A 21,603-nucleotide genomic window follows, 5' to 3' on the forward strand; every position below is an offset into this window, starting at 1 on the left:
TTTCTTTTGCTTTGAGTTCTCAGGGCAAGCCTGTGTCAAAACAAACTATTTCTAAGTGGATTGGGTTTTGCATTGCTTTCTGTTATTCCCATCATGGCAAGGAAATTCCAGCTGGGATTAGGCCTCATTCCACTAGGGCTACTGCCACTTCGACAGCTTTTTTGAGGGGGGTGGCAACTAAGGATATTTTGGAGGCAGCTACTTGGAGTTCAGTGCATACTTTCTCTAGGCATTATCACCTTCCACTTTACTCTAAATCCAGGGCTGGTTTTGCCACTGCTGTTTTGCAGGGCATTTTGGCAGCTCCTGCTTCCTTATAGTTTAGCCATCCACCCTTACCTCTGCTTTGGGATTCTACCCAAGTGTAAGGACTGCAGCAATGTGAGATGAAGAACATAGTACAGTTTTGTACCTACCATAAATGTAGATGTTCGAAGATCCACATTGCTGCAGTCCAACTTACCCTCCCTCCTTCCCCTCTTGGAGGCGGTTGTGTGGGTTGGGTTGTTAATAGGATGTATAGTGTATATATTGTACATATTATTAGTGCTAGGATGGTTGGTTGTTGGTTTGCTGTCTTTTGGTTTTGACCTTTATTTCTAGGGTCTTCTGACATCTGGGGCAAGAAAAGACTGAGGATATGACGTCGGTCATGCGCATTTGTACCCTGACGTCCTGATGTCAGTCAAATGCGCCTTGACCGACGTCAGCCTTATACTTTGATAGTCGGGCCGACCGAGGACAGCGGACTACCCAAGTGTAAGGACTGCAGCAATGTGGATCTTCGAACATCTACATTTATGGTAGGTACAAAACTGTACTTTTTGTACCTACCATAAATGTAGATGTCCGATAGATATGCAACTGCAGTCGGATTTTCCCTCCCTCCATACCCCTCTATGCCTTGGGTCCACTCCTATCCCTATTTCTCTTAGCTGGGGATATCTGTTATGGTGTATCTGTGTATTGCTTACTTATTTGTCTGGAATCCTGTTTTTGTCTTCCAATTTGATTACAGCCTTCCTTGGAGGGCACCTGGCATCTGGGGCAAGAAACACTGAAGAAAATGGCGTCGGCTGATGCTTATGTACTCCAGCCGCTCTGACGTCGGAGAGAAATGCGACATCAGCCGACGTCGGACCCAGACTTTGGAATCCGGCCGACCGAGGGCTGCCTGAGGCAGGACAACCCATATGTTATGACTGCAGTTGCATATCTATCGGACATCTACATTTATGGTAGGTACAAAACTGTACTTTTCTGGTATTCGGGCTGGCCAAGGGCTACCCTGGCAGGGATAACCCAAATGTGATGACTGCAACAGTGAATACACTCTAACATCTACATTTATGGTAAGTGTACACAACTGTACTTTTATATTTGATGGTATTTTGAAAGACTGTTGCTGGGGAGAGAAGGGGTAAAGTTGGAGCTGAATTTGTCTGCCAGTAGGTTTGCTATATTTTCTGGCTCATTATAGGTGGCTCCATTTACAATGAGCTCTGCACACAATTGTGTATTGGTTTTGAGGTTGTGGACATGGCTAAAGAATGCTTTGTGGTTGTCCTTGGCCTAGAAGGCCAAATTTAGCTAAAATTTGGCTTTGGTAGACTTTATTTGTCCTCTGAGTTTAGTTTGAAAGTGCTGTTATCCTGCTTGGATGCTGCGCCTCCTAATTTTTGCCACAATTTTCTTCCTTCTTTTATACAGCCTATTGATGTGATTCCACCAGGGTGGCTTCTTTTTGAGTTCTGTACTTCTCCCTAGTGGGTACAGCTGCCTTTGTGTAGCTATTAACATGCTTGTGTATGTTTTTTTGTGAACAGTTCTGTGTAGGCAGCAGTACTCTCTGGATTTACCGGGGCTTGAAAGTTTGCCAGGTTATCACTAAAAAGCAGTAAGTTAGCCGTAGACTAGTTCCTGAATAGTCCAGGGTTAGTTGGAGTTCCAGGTTTTATCTTCACTTCATAGGAGACCATTTTGTGGTCTGACATTACCAGAGAAGATATTACACCAAGGGGTGTGCAGCACTTATTAGTGAAGACCAGATCCAATATGGTTGCATCCCTTGTATTGACAATCTGGTCCAGTGAGTTTGTGTATACAAAATCCATGAATCTGTGTGCCTGTACATTTGGTGTTGTCATGTATCATTCCCAGTTAATAGCCGGGTAATTAGTCATCCGTAAGTATGGCATTGGGTTGGATGTTGTGTTTCCATTAAGTTTCAAAACATCGTATGGGTTTACTGGGTCACTGGGGGGGAAACCTACAACTTGCAAGGAAGTGATACTGGATTTTGCCTATAGTGATTTGAGCATGGAGAAGCTCATGCACATGCCCTGTTTGATCAGCCTTGAGGTATATAAATTTTTTTATGTATATCGAAACATCTCCACTTTTAGTCCCTGTCTGTGTAGTAGCTGGTCTAAATGTGTGGAAGGCATTATAAACTTGCACTGTTGGTGTGATCTCTGTGCCTTTAAACCATGTCTAAGTAACTGCACAGACATCAGTATTCTGTAGGGTGAAGAGGGGTTCTAGGGAGTGGGTTTTTTTTTTACATTCAGCATTGTGCATTAACACCTTTAGATTTTCTTTGTTTTGATTTGCTTTGGCAGAAGTGTTTTCAGTTTGGCAGTGCTTAAAAAAGGCACTGTGGGGGGGGGGGGGACAGTTAGCTAATGTTCAAAAGCCTAGAGGGGAGAAGTGCAGACCATCCCTGGAAAAGCAGTGTGGTCCGTTGACCATCTCATTCCATGCTGACAAATATTTCACCCCCTTAGAATGACACCAGAAACTAAGCCAGTTATTAAAGTCACAGCTTCTGTTCATATTCTGGCACCATCCTTGGAGAAGGTAAAATGCTACTCCTTGCTAAGCTCACACCAGCCTGAAACACACATTCTGAGAGCTTCATGATGTCTCTCTTCATATAGTCTAGGAAGGTATGTGTCGGGTCTTTTACTCCGAGATGGACTATGACTGAGTCATACTGCTACTTGTGGTCCTGTGACCTGAGTGTGTGCATAATGTGCCGTATCCTAGTCCTTGATAAGCAACTAACTGTGATTTTCTCCTTACTAAACCTGGTAAGAAGGGACATGGGTGTGTGTCACAATGGTTTCTCCATTGACTAGAATGTTAGAATTTGTGGTGGCTTGCCTTATGGGCTTAGAAGTAGAGGCATGAGATGTGGCTGTGTGTGTTTTGAAACAGTGCATTCAGATTTGTTGAGGGTGTTTGTGTACTTCATGTAGAAGGTCTTTGGGTTTAGGAGGGTTACATTTAAGTGCCTCAGCTGATGTGGGTCTGTGTGTCAGCTTTGAATTGTGTGTGATGAATGCAGTATGTACTACTGACATCCTTTTTGACATTAGGAGTGCTTTTATGTGAGAGCTTCATGTCCAGTGACATTGTGTAAATAGCTCTCTCACATACCGTATCAGTTTGTTTGAGAATTTAACTGGTTGTCATTAAACATGAGGAAGTTTCTACATTGCCCCATGATGCCCATATCCACCAAGCTGGTAATGGAGATAGTGGGAAGTTTGTATCCATGGCAACAGACCCTTTTTATTGATTAGACAGTTGGAGTGAGAATATAAAGTAATGTCAGGAGTATCCAGTTTGTGACTGGGTGGCAGTGCTTGCGACTACAAACTAGTCATCCTGTGTGCAGCTAGGTATTGGTGAAATTTCAGTGGGGACAAGTATCAGCTCAAGGTGTCTGTGGCTATACAGGGCACTGCCAAGCACTTGAGGGGAAACTAATAAGTAGACCCTGATGTTTTATGGATAAAGTATTTAGGCAGATATTCTGAAGTTAGAAGCAGATCAGTAGCACTTGCTGAAAAGAACAAATTAACTTGTCTAGAATGATGAAAAGAGATGAGTCGCCTGAAAGGCTACTGCCTGATTACTACTAGTGTTGGTTTTACCACAGTTTCACTCTGCTTTGATACAGTGCTCCTTTTTCTCACCTGAAGCTAAGTAAAAGTACCAATCCCGAGATGTGAAGCAGGCCACAGCCTGTTTGGTAATCCACAGTCTTGTCCCAAATGATGCAAGGGTCTTTAGGATTGTTGTAGCCTTTTCCAAGTAGATGCCTTGAATAGGAACCAGAGAGTCAGGAAGGTCAAGCAGAGGCTGTCGCTTCCCAGTAAGAAAAAGTCAAGAATCTATGCACTCTGTTTCTTCTCTTACTAGAAGGAAAGTACAAACACAAATTCCAAACTGGAACCTTTGAAGCAGTTATTAGGCTTTCCAGTGATCAGCAGTCCCCAGCAAATAATGTTCCTGTGCTCCTTCTCTCACCAGGAGCAAAACAGAAGCACTAATCCCAAAATGACGACTGAGAGGCAGAATGTGATTTCACCAGTAATTGGTGGGCTTGGAGTAAGAGTTGCAGATTTTAAAGGTAAGATGGAAAAAGTGGTTAACTAAGCAGTTAGATATGAGGGTAACTTGAGCTTTAGCTATCTAAATGGTGAGCCACTAATTTTAAAAGAGTAAGATAGATTGGAAGGGGTGAGCACTTTGTATTCTGGTTCTGTGGTACGCAGTGGGATGGGCAATAAATATAAATAGTTGAAGGTGAGTGATTTCACAAAATTATATTGTTGTTACTCTCAATATCCATTTTGTTGTTACTCTCAATATCCATTTTGTTCTTACTCTCAATAGCCAATGATATAGGAGAGGGCATAAGATGTGTGGTCAAATTAGCATAAGGGGAAGGTAACTCGAATGGCTGTTGACTTTAAAAACACAACAGGAACATGGTGGGAGGGGGTGGAAAAACTTAATTTCTGTACGACTCAAAAGAGAGCGAGCTGTGGTATCATTCCTGTTTATGCAATTAAAAGCAGAATACCAGTAAAACACAGTGTAAAGATTAGTCACAGTATACAAACTGGAAGATGGCAGTAAAGTAACACAAGATATGAGGAAGCAAAAACAAACTACCTTTTCCATCACAGCAAGTTGTGGCAGAGTTTGGGTGAACGGTTCTAGCCAAGCCTTGATGTGTTTTATTTTACCCCTTAAATAGAAGGTATACTTTTTAGCTCCATGCTCAGTTCGCAGGTAATTAACCTTAATTGACCTGTTATAATTCCTGTGTGACTCTCAAGAGACACAGCTATAGTCTTTTTCCTATTTTAAATATGCAGTTAAAAGCAGAATACAAGTAAAACACAGTGTAAGAAAATGAATCACAATATACAAAATAGAAGGCAGTAAAGCAATACAAAATACAAGAAAGCAAAAATGACTAACCTGCATGGGCTTTAGTTGAACTGTATACTCGAGATTAGTCAGTTGTTTCAATGCCGAAGTAGCTCATCCCAGTTGTAGTGGCATAGTTTCTGCAAATGCATTTGCTCATATAGTTTTAACTTTTATGAACAACTTCTTTGTTTAAAGTATGCATTTTAGGAGGTATCCAAGCTTCCAGTTTCCTGTGAAAAGATCAAGATACATTTTTATGTTGTGTTTAAGTATTGTAGTAGTTCCAAGATGAGTGATGTTTGAAGTCAGTCATGGTGCTGTGGTTTGTACCCATGAGCGGAAAAAACAACTTAATTTTATTGTATGCTGTGGTACGTTTGTTTTATTGCTGTACATCCTGTGTGCACGTTAAGAGAATTTATGTAGGTGAACCTCAGCCAGTTATATTAAGAGGTCTGTAATCGCAGGGACTCTTGGCTGACCTGCATGATCCCTGGTTCCTTTTTGAGATGGTAAAGGAGAAAAATGAGTATAATGCATGTAGACAGTGCTAGACTTGTTTGCTAGTAAGTGATCCTTTGTAATCTATTTAGCCTGCTGAAGGCTTTAGACACATGCTAAAGGATTAAAATGAGTGTTAACTGAATGCATTTCGACATTGCCCTGGTAATTAGAGGAACTTAAGAAAATACATTGAAAGAATTTAAGAAAATATCACTACTTTCTTAGTATGTTTAATTTGCTTTGCCTTTTAGGTATAAAAGAGAGAGCAACTTTCAAGCAAGAACACGAAGCCTTATCTTTAGAGGACGACTTGAGACAGTGTGCCCTATGTCTCCAGAATGGTGATGCCAGTCCCAAGGTAGCTTTGCCTCTTTCAAGTATCAGTACTGCTAGACAGAAGTCAGATGTTCTTCTTGTTTCACTGTTGCAGTCCTTACATTTGGGTTATCTGCTTGCAGGTAGCACTCAGTCGGCCTGATTAACAGTCTTGGGTCCTGCGTCAATTGCTGTCCCTTCTTCCATGACGTCAGGTCGTCAGGGGTATAAAACATGCAGCCCACGCTATTACATCATTTTTTCTTGCCGTGCGGTGCCCAAAGCAGAAGCTGTTCGCAAGTGCCAGTCGGCCGACTCCTGAAATTTTCATTTTCGAGTTTCAGAACCGAGGTCTTCAACTAAAGCTAAGTACCCCGTTGGGGAAACTTTTTCTTGCTCCTTAGCGATGTTAGTAAAAGTTAATAATTGCATTACTTGTGGAAAGCAAATACCGCATAAAGATTTTCATTCGTACTGTATTCCTTGCCTAGGCCCTGACCATGACGTACCTTGCTGTCGGTTTTGCGCTTGATTTAATCAGCGCACTATCCGTCGGTATATTTTCGCCTCTAAATATTTCAGTTCTCGGTTTAATTATCTAGAAATTTCGTCTGTTAGCCATCCGACTACCAGGATTCTGAAAAAACGCAAAGATAAAGACAGAGACAGGCCGCCAGGGTCCAAAACTGCCGACGACGCTTCTCCTAAGCCAGTCACCAGTTCTCCGGTACTCAGCGAGGCCCCTTCGTAGCCCCTGATACCCGCTACGTCTGATTTGCAGTCCTCTACTGAGACCCATTCGGTGTCCGGTATGCCGCGAGATGCTTCAACTATGGAACCGGCGGATGTCTCTACCTTGGATGGGTTCAGAGCCGCTGTGCAGGCACCGGCTTCTGAGGGTGTATACAGGCCTAAGGAATTGCATATTAAACCGAACCCTCCTTCTTCACTTAGGCCTAAGTCTCGAACCATGCCTAAAAAAACAACGTCCAGGCCACATGCTCAGGCCTTTATGCCTAAAAAAACAAATGATAAGAATGGCTGAATATTTAATAACTCTAATCAGGGGTAGCCAACCCCCCCCCCCCTTTCTAAGAGGCCTAGGACTGAAGTTGTTTATGAATCTTCTGACCAGGATTCTGTTTTTTCTGATTCTTCTGATGATCTGGATTTGCCCTTATCTACTTTTGAGGATTCGGATGCAGTGGACTCCATTCCCTCTGCTTCCCCTCCAGAGGATTTTTCTTTTGGGGAAACCCTGCATACTCTAAGGGAGCATTTCCACTGGGAAAGCCAGGATTTTTCTGATTCAAAAAAGAGGCTTAGGGATTTCTTACTCCTACCTCAGCATAGGCCTGTAGCTATTCCTCCTGTACTAGACATTGTTGTTGATGCTTTTTCGGAATCTAGTTTGGCCCCTGATTCCTTGCTTCCTGCTCCCAGAAAGCCTGACAGATACTACAGGGTCCCTGAGTCACACAAGTTCCTTTAGAAAAATCCTATTGCGGATCCAGGGACTATTTCACAGGGGCCCAATGGCATTAAGGCTTCTACTGCTAAAAATCCTACCCCTTCTGATAGAGACTCCAGGGCACTGGATAGATGGGGTAAGAAGGTTTACACTTCTGCAACCTTGGCCATTAGGGCTTTAAGCTGCCAGTTTCATATGTTAAAGTATCAGCGACATGTTATTGGATTGCTCAAACAGAAAATGATGTTGATTCCTGACTGTGGAAAATAAAGAATTACAAAATGTAATGCATTCTGCTGAACAAGTTGGAAAACATACTTTGCAATGTCGTTTTGATTCATTAGAGGCGTCTTGCAGGGCTGCTGTTACTGGGTCTGTGCTCAGATGGCATGCTTGGCTAAAGTAGCAATCCTTGCCTGATCATGTTAAAGCTAAATTGTTGGATGCGCCTTTAAATCAGGACCGCCTGTTTGGAAACAAGGCTGAGGAAGTTCTTAAAAAGATGGACGATAAAGCTAAATCTATGCAAACTGTTAAAGATTTTTTACAAATTCATTCTCCCAGATTTAGTAGGCACTGGCCCTCTAAGAATTGGTCCTTTCCAGCCCCTTCCATGTCTTCTCAAGCCAAACCCAAACACAGCAAAAGCCCCAGGTTTCAGTCCCAGAGGACACACAGGACTAAGCAGTGGGGGGCCTCCACTTCCAAATCTGGGAGTAATAAGACTCCCCCTATGGTAAACTGTCTCATCTTTTGTTTAAAATTTCCAAGCACTTATCAACTGACTGCCCCTTTGGGGGGGGGGGGAGATTGCTCTTCATTCCAAGAACTGGGAACTCATTACCCAGGACAAATGGGTTTTAAATATAGTGTCCCAGGGGTACAGATTCCACACGTTACCAACACCAAGCGGCTGGCCAGACCTACCCCCAAATCAGTGGGCAGAAGCCCAAAAACAAGTACTTTCTCTCTCAAGCATGGGGGCTAATCAACTGGTACTGGAAGAGGAAAAGGGACAAGGTTTCTACTCGAGACTTTTCCTGGTACCCCGAAAAGACAATTCATGGCGTCCTATCCTGGACCTGTCTATTCTAAACACCTTTTTGGGAATTCCAAAATTCAAGATGCTGACTCTTCCCCATTTACTTCCTGTGTTAGGCAAAGATGCCTGGTTTGTAATATTAGATTTAAAAGAAGCATACCTGCACATCCGAATCAGGGAATCTTGCAGAAGATAGCTACGCTTCAAAGCAGGCTAAACATGTACCATCAGTTCTCTGCACTGCCCTTTGGCTTATCTACTGCACCCAAGGTATTCACAAAATGCCTAGCTCCTGTTATTGCATTTTGCAGGCAAAGAAATATTCAAATATACCCATACCTGGACGATTGTCTAATTCAGGCAGAAAGCCAGGACATACTTTTGAATCATCTGGCCTTTGTACAAAGGGTTCTAACTTGTCTGGGGTACACCATAAATGAAAAGAAATCACACCTGGTACCGTCAACAAATTATATTCCTGGGAGCAAGCTTGAATACAGCTTCCCAGATGGCTTACCTCACGCTAGAAAAACAAATTCATTTGACAACCTACTTCAAACAAGTGACCACAAAATCCCTGCTATCTGCAAGACAAATACTGCAAGCCTTAGGGTTCATGGCCTCCTGCATTCTTCTAATTCCATATGCAAGACTGCATATGAGGAAACTACAGTAGTATCTAAAAAGTCTATGGTGTCAACATTCTCAGGATCTAGAAGCAGTGATTCCTATCATACCTTGCCTATGCCTAGAATTCCTTTGGTGGGCAGAAGCCTGCCACCAAAACAAGGGACTACCTTTCACACCACACCCTGCCGCCCAAACCCTAACAGATGCATCAGACTATGCATGGGGGCCTCACCTGGCAGGGAAGTGCATTCAGGGCAAATGGAACCCAAGTCAGATGCACCTGCATATCAACCAAAAAGAAATGTTAGCTGTACAGAATGCTCTGACAGCCTTCAAGGACCACATTCTTCCAGGACAACTTATGGTAAAGATGGACAACACCACTGTTATGTGGTACATAAACAAGCAGGGGGGTACACATTCTTACCCCCTCTGCAGACTAGCCATTGCATTGTGGAAGACAGCCTTGAGCTACCAAGTGCACCTACAAGCTCAATTCCTGCCAGGAAAATTAAATACACTGGCAGACGGACTAAGCAGAAACCTCATGGACCCACACGAGTGGAAACTGGAACCAAGGATTTTCAACATGTTGACAAGCAAATGGGGGAGCCCAGATATAGACCGGTTTGCCTCTCCCCAGAACTACCAGTTGGACAAATTTTGCACAAGGACTCCCCACAAGCAAGCCTGGAAAGTGGATGGTCTGTCCTTCAGCTGGAAAAACCTATCAGTCTTTGCCTTCCTCCCTCTGCCTCTGCTTTCCAAAGTACGACTAAAAATCAAACAGGACAAACCAAGGATGATTTTGATTGCTCCAGACTTGCTACGCCAACACTGGTACCCCCTCCTGCGCAGTGTATCACTGTTATCCCCATGGCACCTGCTTCAGACTCCCTTCCCTGTTGTCTCAGCAGAAGAACCAGATTTTGCACCCTCAGCTTCTAACACTGAACCTTGCAGCCTGGCTAATTACATAATCTCTCCTCTACCATCCCTCAGTAAACCTGTGATGGATATCATTTTAGAGGCAAGGAGGCCTAGTACTAGAAAATCTTATGCTGAAAAATGGAAAGGATTCTGTGCCTGGAACCAGTCTCAAGGGATGAGCACAGCAGCACCCAGTTTACCTCAGATTTTACAATACTTAACTGAGATGCTTCACAAGGGCCTGTCTTTTTCCTCCATTAAAATCCAGACCTCAGCCATTTCAGCTCATTATAGCACAGAACCTCCCCTTTTTTCTCATCCACTGCTCAAGCAGTTCCTCAGAGGGGCCAAAAATTTGAGACCACCCAGGGGAGCTCCAACCCCAGCCTGGGACCTTAACTTTGTTTTGGAGAAACTCACTCTACCTCCTTTCGAGCCAGCTGCTACTGCAGACTTAACATTTCTTTCTTTGAAAACAGCTTTCCTTTTAGCAATCACTTCAGCTAGAATGATATCTGAATTACAGGCCTTTATGGTAGTGGAGCCTTTCATCATTTTTCATACGGACAGGGTGTCCCTCAGAACCAATCTATCCTTCATGTGCCCAAGGTGGCATCAAGTGTGGCTCTTAATCGGTCTATTTGTTTGCCAACCTTCTTTCCCAATCCACCGAACAAAGGGAAAACGGATACTGCATTCCTTAGATGTGCACAGACAACTTAGATTCTACTTGGACAGGACTAAACCTCAAAGGAAATCTGAACAACTGCTGGTGGCATTTGCCGCAGTGGCAGAGGGGAAGGCTATTTCAAAGCAAATAATTTCTAAATGGATAGGCCATTGCATTCATTTCTGCTTTAAGCACCATGGATAACCTATCCCTCAGGGGATCAGACCTCAGTCCACCAGGGCTGCATCTACCTCAACAGCCTTTCTCAGAGGTGTCCCTACCAGGGACATCATAGAAGCTGCTACCTGGAGTTCTGTGCATACTTTCACCAAGCATTATCATTTGCCAATTTTCTCTAAATCCAGAGCTGGCTTTGCCACTGCAGTCATGCAGGGCCTCATAGCTGGTCCTAATGCTATCTAAATTCATCCTCCCAACTATAGCTTTGGGAATCTACCCAAATGTAATGACTGCAACAGTGAAACACGAAGAACAGTACAGTTGTGTATACTTACCATAAATGTAGATTTATTTATTTCCAGTTTGTTTACTGGGGAGGTCCACTGGGCTCAAGAACCCATTTTCAGTGGAGGCCTGGGGAGAAAAGCTCCTCAAAACATAAGTTACATAGCATATAGAAATACAAACATTAAAAGTTACCTAAAGATATTGACAACTATAGCAAAAATTTCCATTTCATTACAGTATGGGGAAATGGGGATCCCTGGGGGGAAAGGATCCTTGAAGCAAGTTACATTACAAGACAAAAAGCAGCAATTACAAAGTTACTTAGCATAATGAAGAGAAACATGAGTAATTGTAGTCATTATGGAGTTTTACCGTAGAGCAGCAGGTAGAGTTGTTGAATGAGAAGGTGTTGATTACTTATTTGGTAAGATATTAAAGCAAGAGTTTGTAAGAGAGGATGAGAGGCATAGAATATGAGATGGGAGGGGGATAAGTTACTGCTAAATAGTGAAGGACTATAAGAAAGGTTAGAAAGGGAAAGTAAAGGATTAGCCTGGAGAGTAGAAAGAGGGGAGGCTAGGAGGTAAGGGGTGAAGAGTGCAGTTACATTTTCTATGAAGAAGTAGGTAAGAGTGAGGAAGTCTTTTGAAGGTGTTTAGGTTTGCACAGGCTCTCAAGGTAGAGGGCAGGGCATTCCATTTTTTGGCTAGAGTGAAGGAGAGTAAGAGCTGGCCAGCAGGATGTTTAGGTTTGAAGATGGAAATAAGGTTTTGGTGAGTTGGATCTAAGAGGTCTGGGAAGGCTATATGGTAGAAGGATATTGGATAGAGCTGGGCAGTTGGTGGGTTGAAATAGTAGTTTGTGGGCTGTGACAATTTGGATGTAGTCTAGCTGATTGGATAAATGTAGATGTTCGAGTGTATTCACTGTTGCTGTCCTGGTTACCCTCCCTCCAGCCCCATATCTTCTTTTGGCTATACCTCTACTTTCCTTTACTATGCTTAAAGGCCTTTTTGGTGCATTTGCTTTTCTGTTGGAGGTATATCATTGTACTTTTGTGTTTAATTGCTCCCCATTTGGGGGGCACCTGGCATCTGGGGCAAGAAAAACTGATGTAATGGCGTCGGCTGCATGTTTTATACCCCTGACGTCATGGAAGAAGGGACAGCAACCGACAAAGGACCCAAGACTTTGTTAATCAGGCCGACTGAGGGCTACCTGCAAGCAGATAACCCAGATGTAATGACTGCAACAGTGAATACACTCGGAACATCTACATTTATGGTAAGTGTACACAACTGTACTTTTTAAATTTATGACCATGTAACAGGTGGTTGCTAATTCAGCAGTAAGTTGTCTGTTTACATTTGGGAACAGTGTTAAACATTTTCTTGTATATGAAACATTAGGGTTTTCATTAAAAATGATCAACAGGCAGCTCAAGAAAGAGTATGTGCTGTGGCAGCAGAATTTCAAGAAACCAAGCAAATTTTCAGCACTTCTCACAAAACAAAAATCATGTTGCAAACATTAGGTTGTAATATCTTTATTAATTTCCCATCCAAAATAAGCTAGTCATGTACTCATTTCATTGCCCTAGGGTAATCTTCATCAGTTCATATGCAGCATGAGCAATATCATATAGTTAATTGACTGATCGTTATTGGATAATAGAAATACATTAAATATTTGAGATTAACATTGCTGCAAGCAAAAGAAGCTTAAATAAAAGTTATTTCAATTTCAGGTCATACTGCAAGAGAGACTCAACCACTGGAAGCACAGCTAGATTTCCGACATTAAGCAAAATTATGTCCTTTGCTGGACAGTGACCAAGAACCCAAATCTCAGTGAGAGGGAAAGTAAAACTGAGGACACCTTCTGAAAGAAATCTGCACCTTTGGTGTTCAAGGCTGTTGATTAGCAAACTGGCATGTTGAAATATCAGGGACATTCCTGTATCGGTTGAAAAACAAGGCTGAGGAGAAGGTCAAAATCACAAGATGTTCAGTGTTAGAATTATGAAGCCGCTCTTCCCATCTAGCAAAGCACACTCAAATTTGGCTATGGTGATTTTTCCTTTCCCTCTTCCCATAGCTGACCACCAACTGCCAGCAGCTCGCTCATCTCTTTCAGTGGGGAAGCTGACTCACCTCAGCCTTCTCAGTCTCTACCCAGCCCATGTTTCGGGCCTTCGAGGAGATTGAGTAAACTGATGCAGCATCACACTTTTACTGAGTGTGTGTGTGCATAGCCCCTCCAACCTTACTGCCACTTTGCATGTTATGCAATAGCTGCCTCAGGGAAGGGCATGCTTACAAGCAATGTTCAGACCAAGCTTACAACACAGAGTTTGACAGCCGCTTGATGCTGCTGCTGTAGTGAGCCTTGGCATCCTTCCTCCCCCTGGGATAAGCACACCTGCATCATCTGGTTTCTCCAGCATCAGTACCACTAGTCAAATACTGGTCACCTCGAGTGCAGTCAGGGCTTTATTCCTCTGTGCCATGAGGTCAGAGTGGCTATGTTGTCTATTAAGTGTGGCAAGGTTGCAGCTTAGAGGGTTATTGGCAGGAAGAAACACTAGTAAACATCTACCCTGTTCCCACTAAATGTGTAGAGACTCCCTCCCTGGAACAGGAGAGTACAAATCCGTATTTCATGTTAAATGTTAGAGTTAACCTTGAACCAGTCTATCCAATGGCCATTTTTTCTGTACTTCAGTGTGTAAGGGTTAAGAGATTTTACATTTTTTGTATGTTTATGGAAATTGAAATAGTATCTGCACAGAACCAAAGATATGAGGGAAAATTACCAGGTTTGGTTCTTTTGTTGCTATTAAAGAAGGAAATCCAGTCTACAGGCAGAGTTTCTTGAAGTGGCTGACTCAGTGTGTTACTTTTTACAATTTCAAGTGTGGGAAGACATTAAGGGTCCTGTCAGACCACATTCAGCTAGAGTCAGAGCACTGCTGCCCCCCCCCCTTTTTTTTCTATATATATAGAAGAGTAAGTGCCCAGGCTGTTCTTGAGTCAACCAGTTGGTCCTCTTTGCATACGTTTTCTAAGCACTACATTATTTGTGGTTGAGATGCAGTAGAGATGCCTGTAGCAAAATTTCTGCTGTCAGGATTGTCTTAAGGAATGTCTGAATTTTTCTGTAGCTTCTGCTTTACAATGTAAAGGGTCAGTTATTAAGAAGGGTCCTATGATAGAATCAGGGAAGCACATTTTTTCACCTTCCCTTCCCCAACTGTAGTAACAGTTAGTTGAATAAGCAGTGTCCATTTTTTATAGAATGCAAACTAAGACTGTCAATGATTTTCAAATGGCACTGATGTTTAAGTATTTGTCAACTTATGGAGGACTGCAACTTAAACAACAAGGTTGCTCACCTACAAAATGTGGGTTAGGCTCCCTAATGTGCAAAGTGGTGAAGCCTTTGTTTTTCTACAGTTGCTGTTGCTGTAGTATCAGAGTTTTTTTTAATTCCAGTATCGTGAGAACTAGGGCATTTGATTGGACAGAAAAAGGAGACTTCCAACCCCTTCTGATGCATCATTACATTGTTCATCAGTATAGAAAGTACAGCTTAACCACACTGTGCTGAAGTCAGAAACAGCATGAATACTGCATTCTGTTTTATGCTTTGAACATGATCTTTACCTGTGTCTAAGCAAACCTTTTCCACATATTGTATTTTGTAATGTCCTTCCATATCACTGCTGAAGGTTCTTCACCTGAGGGATCTCCTGCCAGGGATAGCCCAACGTCCAACCAGTATACCAAAGCCTTCAGCTCTTAATAGGCGCTTTACACCACACACACATTCCCCTCATGCACAATCTAGGACATAAGATGACATACATAGTCAGTCAGAACAACTTTGCTGCCACTCTGAACACCATTATTGTACTTCGGTCTGAACGCCCCTCTGCTACACTGGTTACCAATCCATTTTTCAGATTGTGTCCCATTGGGATTTCGTCTTTCTACTCTTGTTTGGTATTGTGTTCATGTCATCCGGAAAGGGAAAATGCCAGTGTGGGAGGCATATTCCCTATAAAAACTCTAATGATCAGTGCTTTTATTTTTTGTTTGGGTGCTTCCCATGATTGTGCACAGTGCTTTGTCTGCCAGGCATTTGTGACTAAGACTCTGCATAGTCGCCTCTCCTCCTTGTTGATGTGCCTTGAGAACCAATGACTTAAGCTGTTGGCTCAGGGTGCTATGGTGGAATCCTACTGTCCAGAGGGCCAGCTGTCTGCTAAGAAAAAAGCCAAAAATGTTGGACTCAATCCAGCTGCTGTCCAGCCTTTCTCAGATATCTCTCTAGAGGATAGTAAAAACCCTGACAACCGTCCAGTGCTTGCTTCGGATTTCTGTGCTGCTTCATTGTCGGAGGCCGGCATGGATCCAAGTTCTCACGTGTCATCAGAGGTGCGACATCCCCCCTCTGGGCTAGTAATCAAGGAGTCTGAATCCTCACCACTGACAATGGTGAGGGACGTTCAGTTTGAACAAAGATAGATGCACAATATTTCCAGATGCTGCTGTCTGCATCAAACACAGTTTCCCTTAAGAGCACACAGGGAACTCATTCACTATAGGGTATGGGGTTCCCTTCCTCTCGCTCTCTTGGCCCCAATAAGACTCCCCCACTGGCACAGCTGTAGAGTTGAGTCCTCAGGCAAGTGTCCAAGCCAAGTCCTCCAATGACATGTCTATGAAACCAGTGCTCTGTGCTCCTGCTCCAAGAAGCTGACACACACACACACACACACACACACACACACACACACACACACACACTTGGGGAAGGCTGGCACAGATTTACTCACTCTGCTACGGTGCCCAGACTATAAGGTAGTTACTGCCACCAGATACTCCACAGTCAGCCACTCTAAGGCTCTTACAAGGGTCCCCAATTATACTGAGTGAAATTAATATTAATACAAATGGCAGTGTTTGACCAGTGAGGCAAGGCTTTCAGGAGTGACCCCAGTGTCACCAAGTAAAATAAGTACTCTCGAAGGTTAAAATATTCTCTAATGGACCAGCCACGATGAAAAGTTTAAATATATTTAATAAGTAATGAGTATGAAAATACTAAATATCTATTTACAGTAAATACCAGAGTTTATCACTGGAAATATTAAAATAACACTGATTAATTGAGCTACACTCACATAGAAATACATTACTTAATTAATCTCTCTTTTTTCCTGACTGATCTAAAGAATTACTATTCCCTGGTTACTTATTAAGCAAGGTAAGATGAAGTAGGTGAGTGGACTTCCTTCTTTGTCAGATTTCAAATACAGAATGCTCTGATACTTGTCTTGTCTACTATTAAAACATTATTTCAGTCCTGCATTACAGAATGACATCACATACATCTGGTCATCTGACTTCTGGTTACCATACACCCCCCCCACTAGAAAGTGAACCAGAATCTTACACATGTGTTACCATACACTCAGAGCTTTGCTAAGATGTGTTTAACATCTGGAAGCCATAAAATAATTTCAATAGTTCACCCTTCCAGGGTAGAAATTAGTTCACTGCTAAGGACACTACAGCAGGATTCCTAGTCATTGTTTTTACCAACATTTCATATATGTCTGCAATCAGATCTGTAAAATATAATCTTTGTGGCCTACCAGGTAATTTAATTTCAGATTATTTTTCAAAGTTAGTTGGACTGAGGTTAACCTCTTCCCTTCCAGTATCCTCTGTTACAATATTAATTTCAACAGTTGTAATACAGTCTGATATACAGGTGTATTTTTTTCTGTCCAGCAGCACAAGCTGTTGGTGCATTTTTAACACAAGCACCTGTACAAATCAGTTTGATATAAAACTGACCTATAATTCAAACTCCAGCTAGCTATGCTGGCATATGTTGCATATCCACTACCCTATTTCTCCTGGCATATGTTGCATATCCACTACCCTATTTCTCCTGGCATAGCTGGCAATACCTCACATTGTGTATGTTTCCACCAACGCCTTGGTCTTCCACTTCTGTTCAGAGGCCTAGGAATAGGATTAATCAGATGAAGATTTGGATTCTGGGAGAGAGTCCTTGTCTTATACTTCCCAAATTCCTTCCCCCTGGATTACACTAATGAGGAAGAGGATTCTTTGAATCAAGACCTCCTTGGAAGAATTGTCCTTTGGGGATACTATTGCCCGCATGATGGACTAGTTCAAGTGATGTTGTTCCCAGGTCTCCCAATATTCAAAAGAGGCACTGTTTGCTCCTTCAAATGGAGTTTCCTAAACCTTCAGCCATCCCTTTTGTCTTGGTTGCCCTGTTGGATACTTTTTGTTCAGTCTCTGTAGCTCCTGACTCTCAGCCTTCTCCCCCTAAGAAACCAGATAGGTTCTGTAAGGTGCCTGAGGACTGTAGATATATTTATACATTTGTATATATAAATATTTGTTTGAACAAGCCATCTAAGTTGTTGCCATCTACTAAGCCCCCTTCCTTCTGATGGGGACAATTGTGCTATGGAAATGTTGGGCAAGAAAGTTTGTATTGCTGCTACCTCCTCCTTTAGGGCCATTAACTACCAGATTCATATGAGCAGGTATGTTTGGCCCTCCTTTCCCAAGTTTCTAATGTGTGGTCTAACCTTCCTGATTCTGAAGGGAAGGGTTCTGCCTTTTTCTTTTTAGGTTTCACTTCTCAAGTTGCCTGTCACTAAATAGGATGCAGCTGATGCCTCTTCCAGGGCTGTTGCCTTTGGTTCAGTGCAGAGGCATTATTCCTGGCTACATCTTCAGACATTACCTGATGATATCAAGGCCAAGCTTTTGGATGCCCCTCTGGACAACAAAGGTATTTTTGGACTTGTGCAATTAACTTATTTAAATATCTCTAGGATAAGGGTAAGGCTTTGCAGGAACTTAAGCATATATCTGATGATGTTGTTAATAGTCTTCCCAGTCATCACTGATGGGCTCGGTTCCCAGCCCTTCGGGACCGTGTCGGCGTAATACCAAGCTTGTGTACACCAAAAACTCTTGAGCTAAGCTGATACCCACAATGCCCTTCTCCCTGTTACCTCAGATCTCATTTGCCGCATAGACATATAGCAGCGTTTCACCGAGCTCTCCAGCTAAGTGTTCTATTTTGTTGACAATTGTGTATTTTTGAACCGTTTTTCCTAATGTCACTCTTTTACCCTTATTTTATCTAACTAACTCTACCGTTTGGGTATTTCTTTACCATCGTTGGTATGCCCTCTCCTTACCCTTTTGGTATCGCTTGATACCATCGTTGGTATCTTCTTTCTATTTCTTCCTTCTTTCTTTTTAGGTACTAGTAGTGTGTGTAAAGGCACATCTAGGTTTAAACATTCCACCTCTTGCAATGGTAAATGCCCTAACAGCGACTCGCATGACTGTTTATTTTCTGGGGGTTTCTCACCTCCCTGTTAAACCTCCTTGCCAGATTTGTCTTAAGTTTTAGTCGGCGGATGCTGAACAAAAGGAAAAACTGATTTTGAAAGGCCTTTTAGATGTTCTTCGTGTTTCACTGTTGCAGTCATTACATTTGGGTAATCCTGCTGGCAGGTTGCCCTCAGTCGGCCTGAATTCCAAAGTCCTGGGTCCTGCATCGGCTGCTATCGCCCCTTCCCTGATGTCAGGTCGTTAGGGGTATAAAAGAAGCAGCCAACACCATTTTCTTTAGTCTTTCTTGCCGCGTGGTGCCCAAAGCAGAAGCAGTTCGCAAGTGCCGGTTGGCAGACTCCTGAGATTTTCGTGTTCGAGTTTCAGATTCAAAGTCTTCAATAAAGCTAAGTACCCAGTTGGGGAAACTTTTTTCTTGCTCCAGACCGATGTTAGAAAAAGTAAATAATTGTATTTCTTGTGGAAAGCAAATACCTCATAAGGACTTTCATTCTTACTGTATTCCTTGCCTAGGCCCTGATCACAACGTTTCTGGTTGTCGGTTTTGTGCTAGATTTAACCAACGCACTATTAAACGTCTGTATGATTTTGCTTTAAACTATTTTGGACGCCGTTTTAATTATCCAGAAATGTCGTTGGATAGCCATCTGACTACCGGAGTTCACAAAAAACGCAAAGAAAAGGAGAGAGATAGACAACCGAGGCCCAAAACCGATGACGAAGCTCCTCCTAAGTCAGTCGCCGGTTCTCAGTGAGGCGCTTTTGCAGCCCCTGATGACCACTACATTAGAGTCGCAGGCCGCTACCGACTACCATGTGGAGTCTGCCATGCCGCTGTAAACTGAAGGTATTGGAGCCCTCGGATACTATTCCTTCAGATGGGTCCGGAGCCGCTGAGTAAGCACCGGCTTCTGAGGGTGTATTCAGACCTAAACATCTTTACATTAAACCGACTTCAGCTTCAAAGGCAAAGACTAAAGCACCTTCTAAAGCAAAGAAACAATAACAAGAGCTACATGGACAGGCCTCTATGCCCAAAAAACAGATGCTGAAAATGGCCGAAGACTTGATTACCTTGATCAGGGGTTCCCATCCCCCTCCTGATAAGAGGCCTGGCAAGAAACTGACTATGAATCTTCAGATCAGGTTTCTATTTCTTCTGATTCCTCTTCTGATCAGAAATATTCTCTTCCCCCCTGTGAGGATTCTGATGCTGAATAATCTATACCTTCAGCTTCTCCTCCAAAAGGCTATTCTTTTGGGGAAACCTTGCATACCATGAGGGAGCATTTCCACTGGGAGAGCCAAGATTTTTCAGAATGTAAAAAGAGTCTCAGGGATTTCTTTTTATTACATCAACACAGGCCACTAGCCATTCCACCGGTGTTAGACATTGTAGATGATGTGTTTTCGGAGTTTAGTCTTACCCCTGACTCCTTACCTCCAGCTCGTGTTAAGCCTGACCGATACTACAGGGTTCCTGACTCTCATAAATTCCTTTTTAAAAACCATGCTGCAGACCCAGAAACTATTTCACAGGGTCTCAAAGGAGTTAAGGCTTCCACTGCAAAACACCCTACCCCTTCTGACAGAGATTCTAGGGCACTGGATAGATGGGGAAAAACAGGTTTACACATCTGCTACCTTGGCTATAAGGGACTTAAACTGTCAGTTTCATATGCTCAAATATCAGCAACATGTCATGGCATTGCTTAAACAGAAAATGTTGTTAAACTCTGAATGTGCAGAAAACAAGGAAATGCTCGATTTATTGCATGCAGCTGAACAAGTTGAAAAGCATACTTTGCAATGTGGTTTTGATTTTTTGGAGGCCTCCTGCAGGGCCGCAGTTATGGGTTCTGTAATTAGGAGGCATGCTTGGCTAAAGGAACAAAATCTGCCTGATCATGTCAAAGTTAAATTATTAGATGCACCTTTACAGCATAATACTTTGTTTGGTGTTAAGGCAGAAGAGGTGTTAAAGAAAATGGAGGACAAAGCTAAATCTATGCAAACTGTCAAAGATTTTTTGCAAATACAGCCACCTAGGTTTAGCAGACACTGGCCTACAAAGAATTGTTCCTTTCCTGTGTCAGACAGACCTCAAAGGGGCAGATCCAGATGCCCTAGCGGCAGATCCCAGGCGCCAGGTTCATACAGGTCAAAGCAATGGGGTGCTTCTACCTCCAAAGTTGGCGAAGACAAATCACAACCATACAGGAAACAGTCTCAATGACTTCCCCCTGCCTGCACCAAGCACTTATATCCTGGCAGCACCCTTAGGGGGACAATTAGCACTTTTTTCTCAAAATTGGCACATTATAACCCAGGACAAGTGGGTTCTAAATATCGTGTCACAAGGCTACAAGTTCCATTTCCATACCCTGCCAAAGGCAAACAGCTGGCCAGATCTGCCAAAAAATCAATGGGCAGAGGCACAAAAACAAGTCTCATCCCTCATGTACATGGGGGCCATTCAACAAGTAGCAAAGCAAGAGCAGGGACAAGGATTTTACTCACGACTGTTCTTAGTACCCAGAAAGGACATGGCCTGGAGATCAATACTGGACCTATCTGTTCTGAACACATTCCTGGATGTACCAAACTTCAAGATGTTGACATTGCAGCAGCTTCTGCCCATGCTGGGCAAGAACTCGTGGCTTGCGACTCTAGACCTAAAAGATGCATACCTGCATGTCCCAATCAGACAATTATGCAGAAGATACCTCAGATACAAGGCTGGCTCAATGCATTACCGATTCTCTGCACTGCCCCTTGGCCTATCTACTGTGCCCGGGTCTTTACAAAGTGCCTGGCACCAGTAATTGCATTCTGCAGACAAAGAGGAATACAAATATATCCTTACTTGGATGACTGTCTTATTCAAGCAGAGAACAAGGACATTCTTCTACAGCATCTG

The 21,603-nt window shown here is 42.9% G+C and overlaps 1 protein-coding gene across 1 annotated transcript in view; it reads left to right on the forward strand.

Annotated features, from left to right (window-relative positions):
- Positions 1-21,603, forward strand: part of KMT2B (lysine methyltransferase 2B) — a gene marked incomplete in the record, with an annotated part of 4,527,268 nt that overhangs the window by 2,359,341 nt on the left and 2,146,324 nt on the right. Inside the window, 1 exon segment of the mRNA XM_044079325.1 lies at positions 5,988-6,094. Coding sequence (XP_043935260.1) covers positions 5,988-6,094 — 107 coding nt within the window.

This window comes from Protopterus annectens, chromosome 8.part0, assembly GCF_019279795.1.
Source record: "Protopterus annectens isolate FY-2018-M chromosome 8.part0, PAN1.0, whole genome shotgun sequence".
Lineage (NCBI taxonomy): Eukaryota > Metazoa > Chordata > Ceratodontiformes > Protopteridae > Protopterus > Protopterus annectens.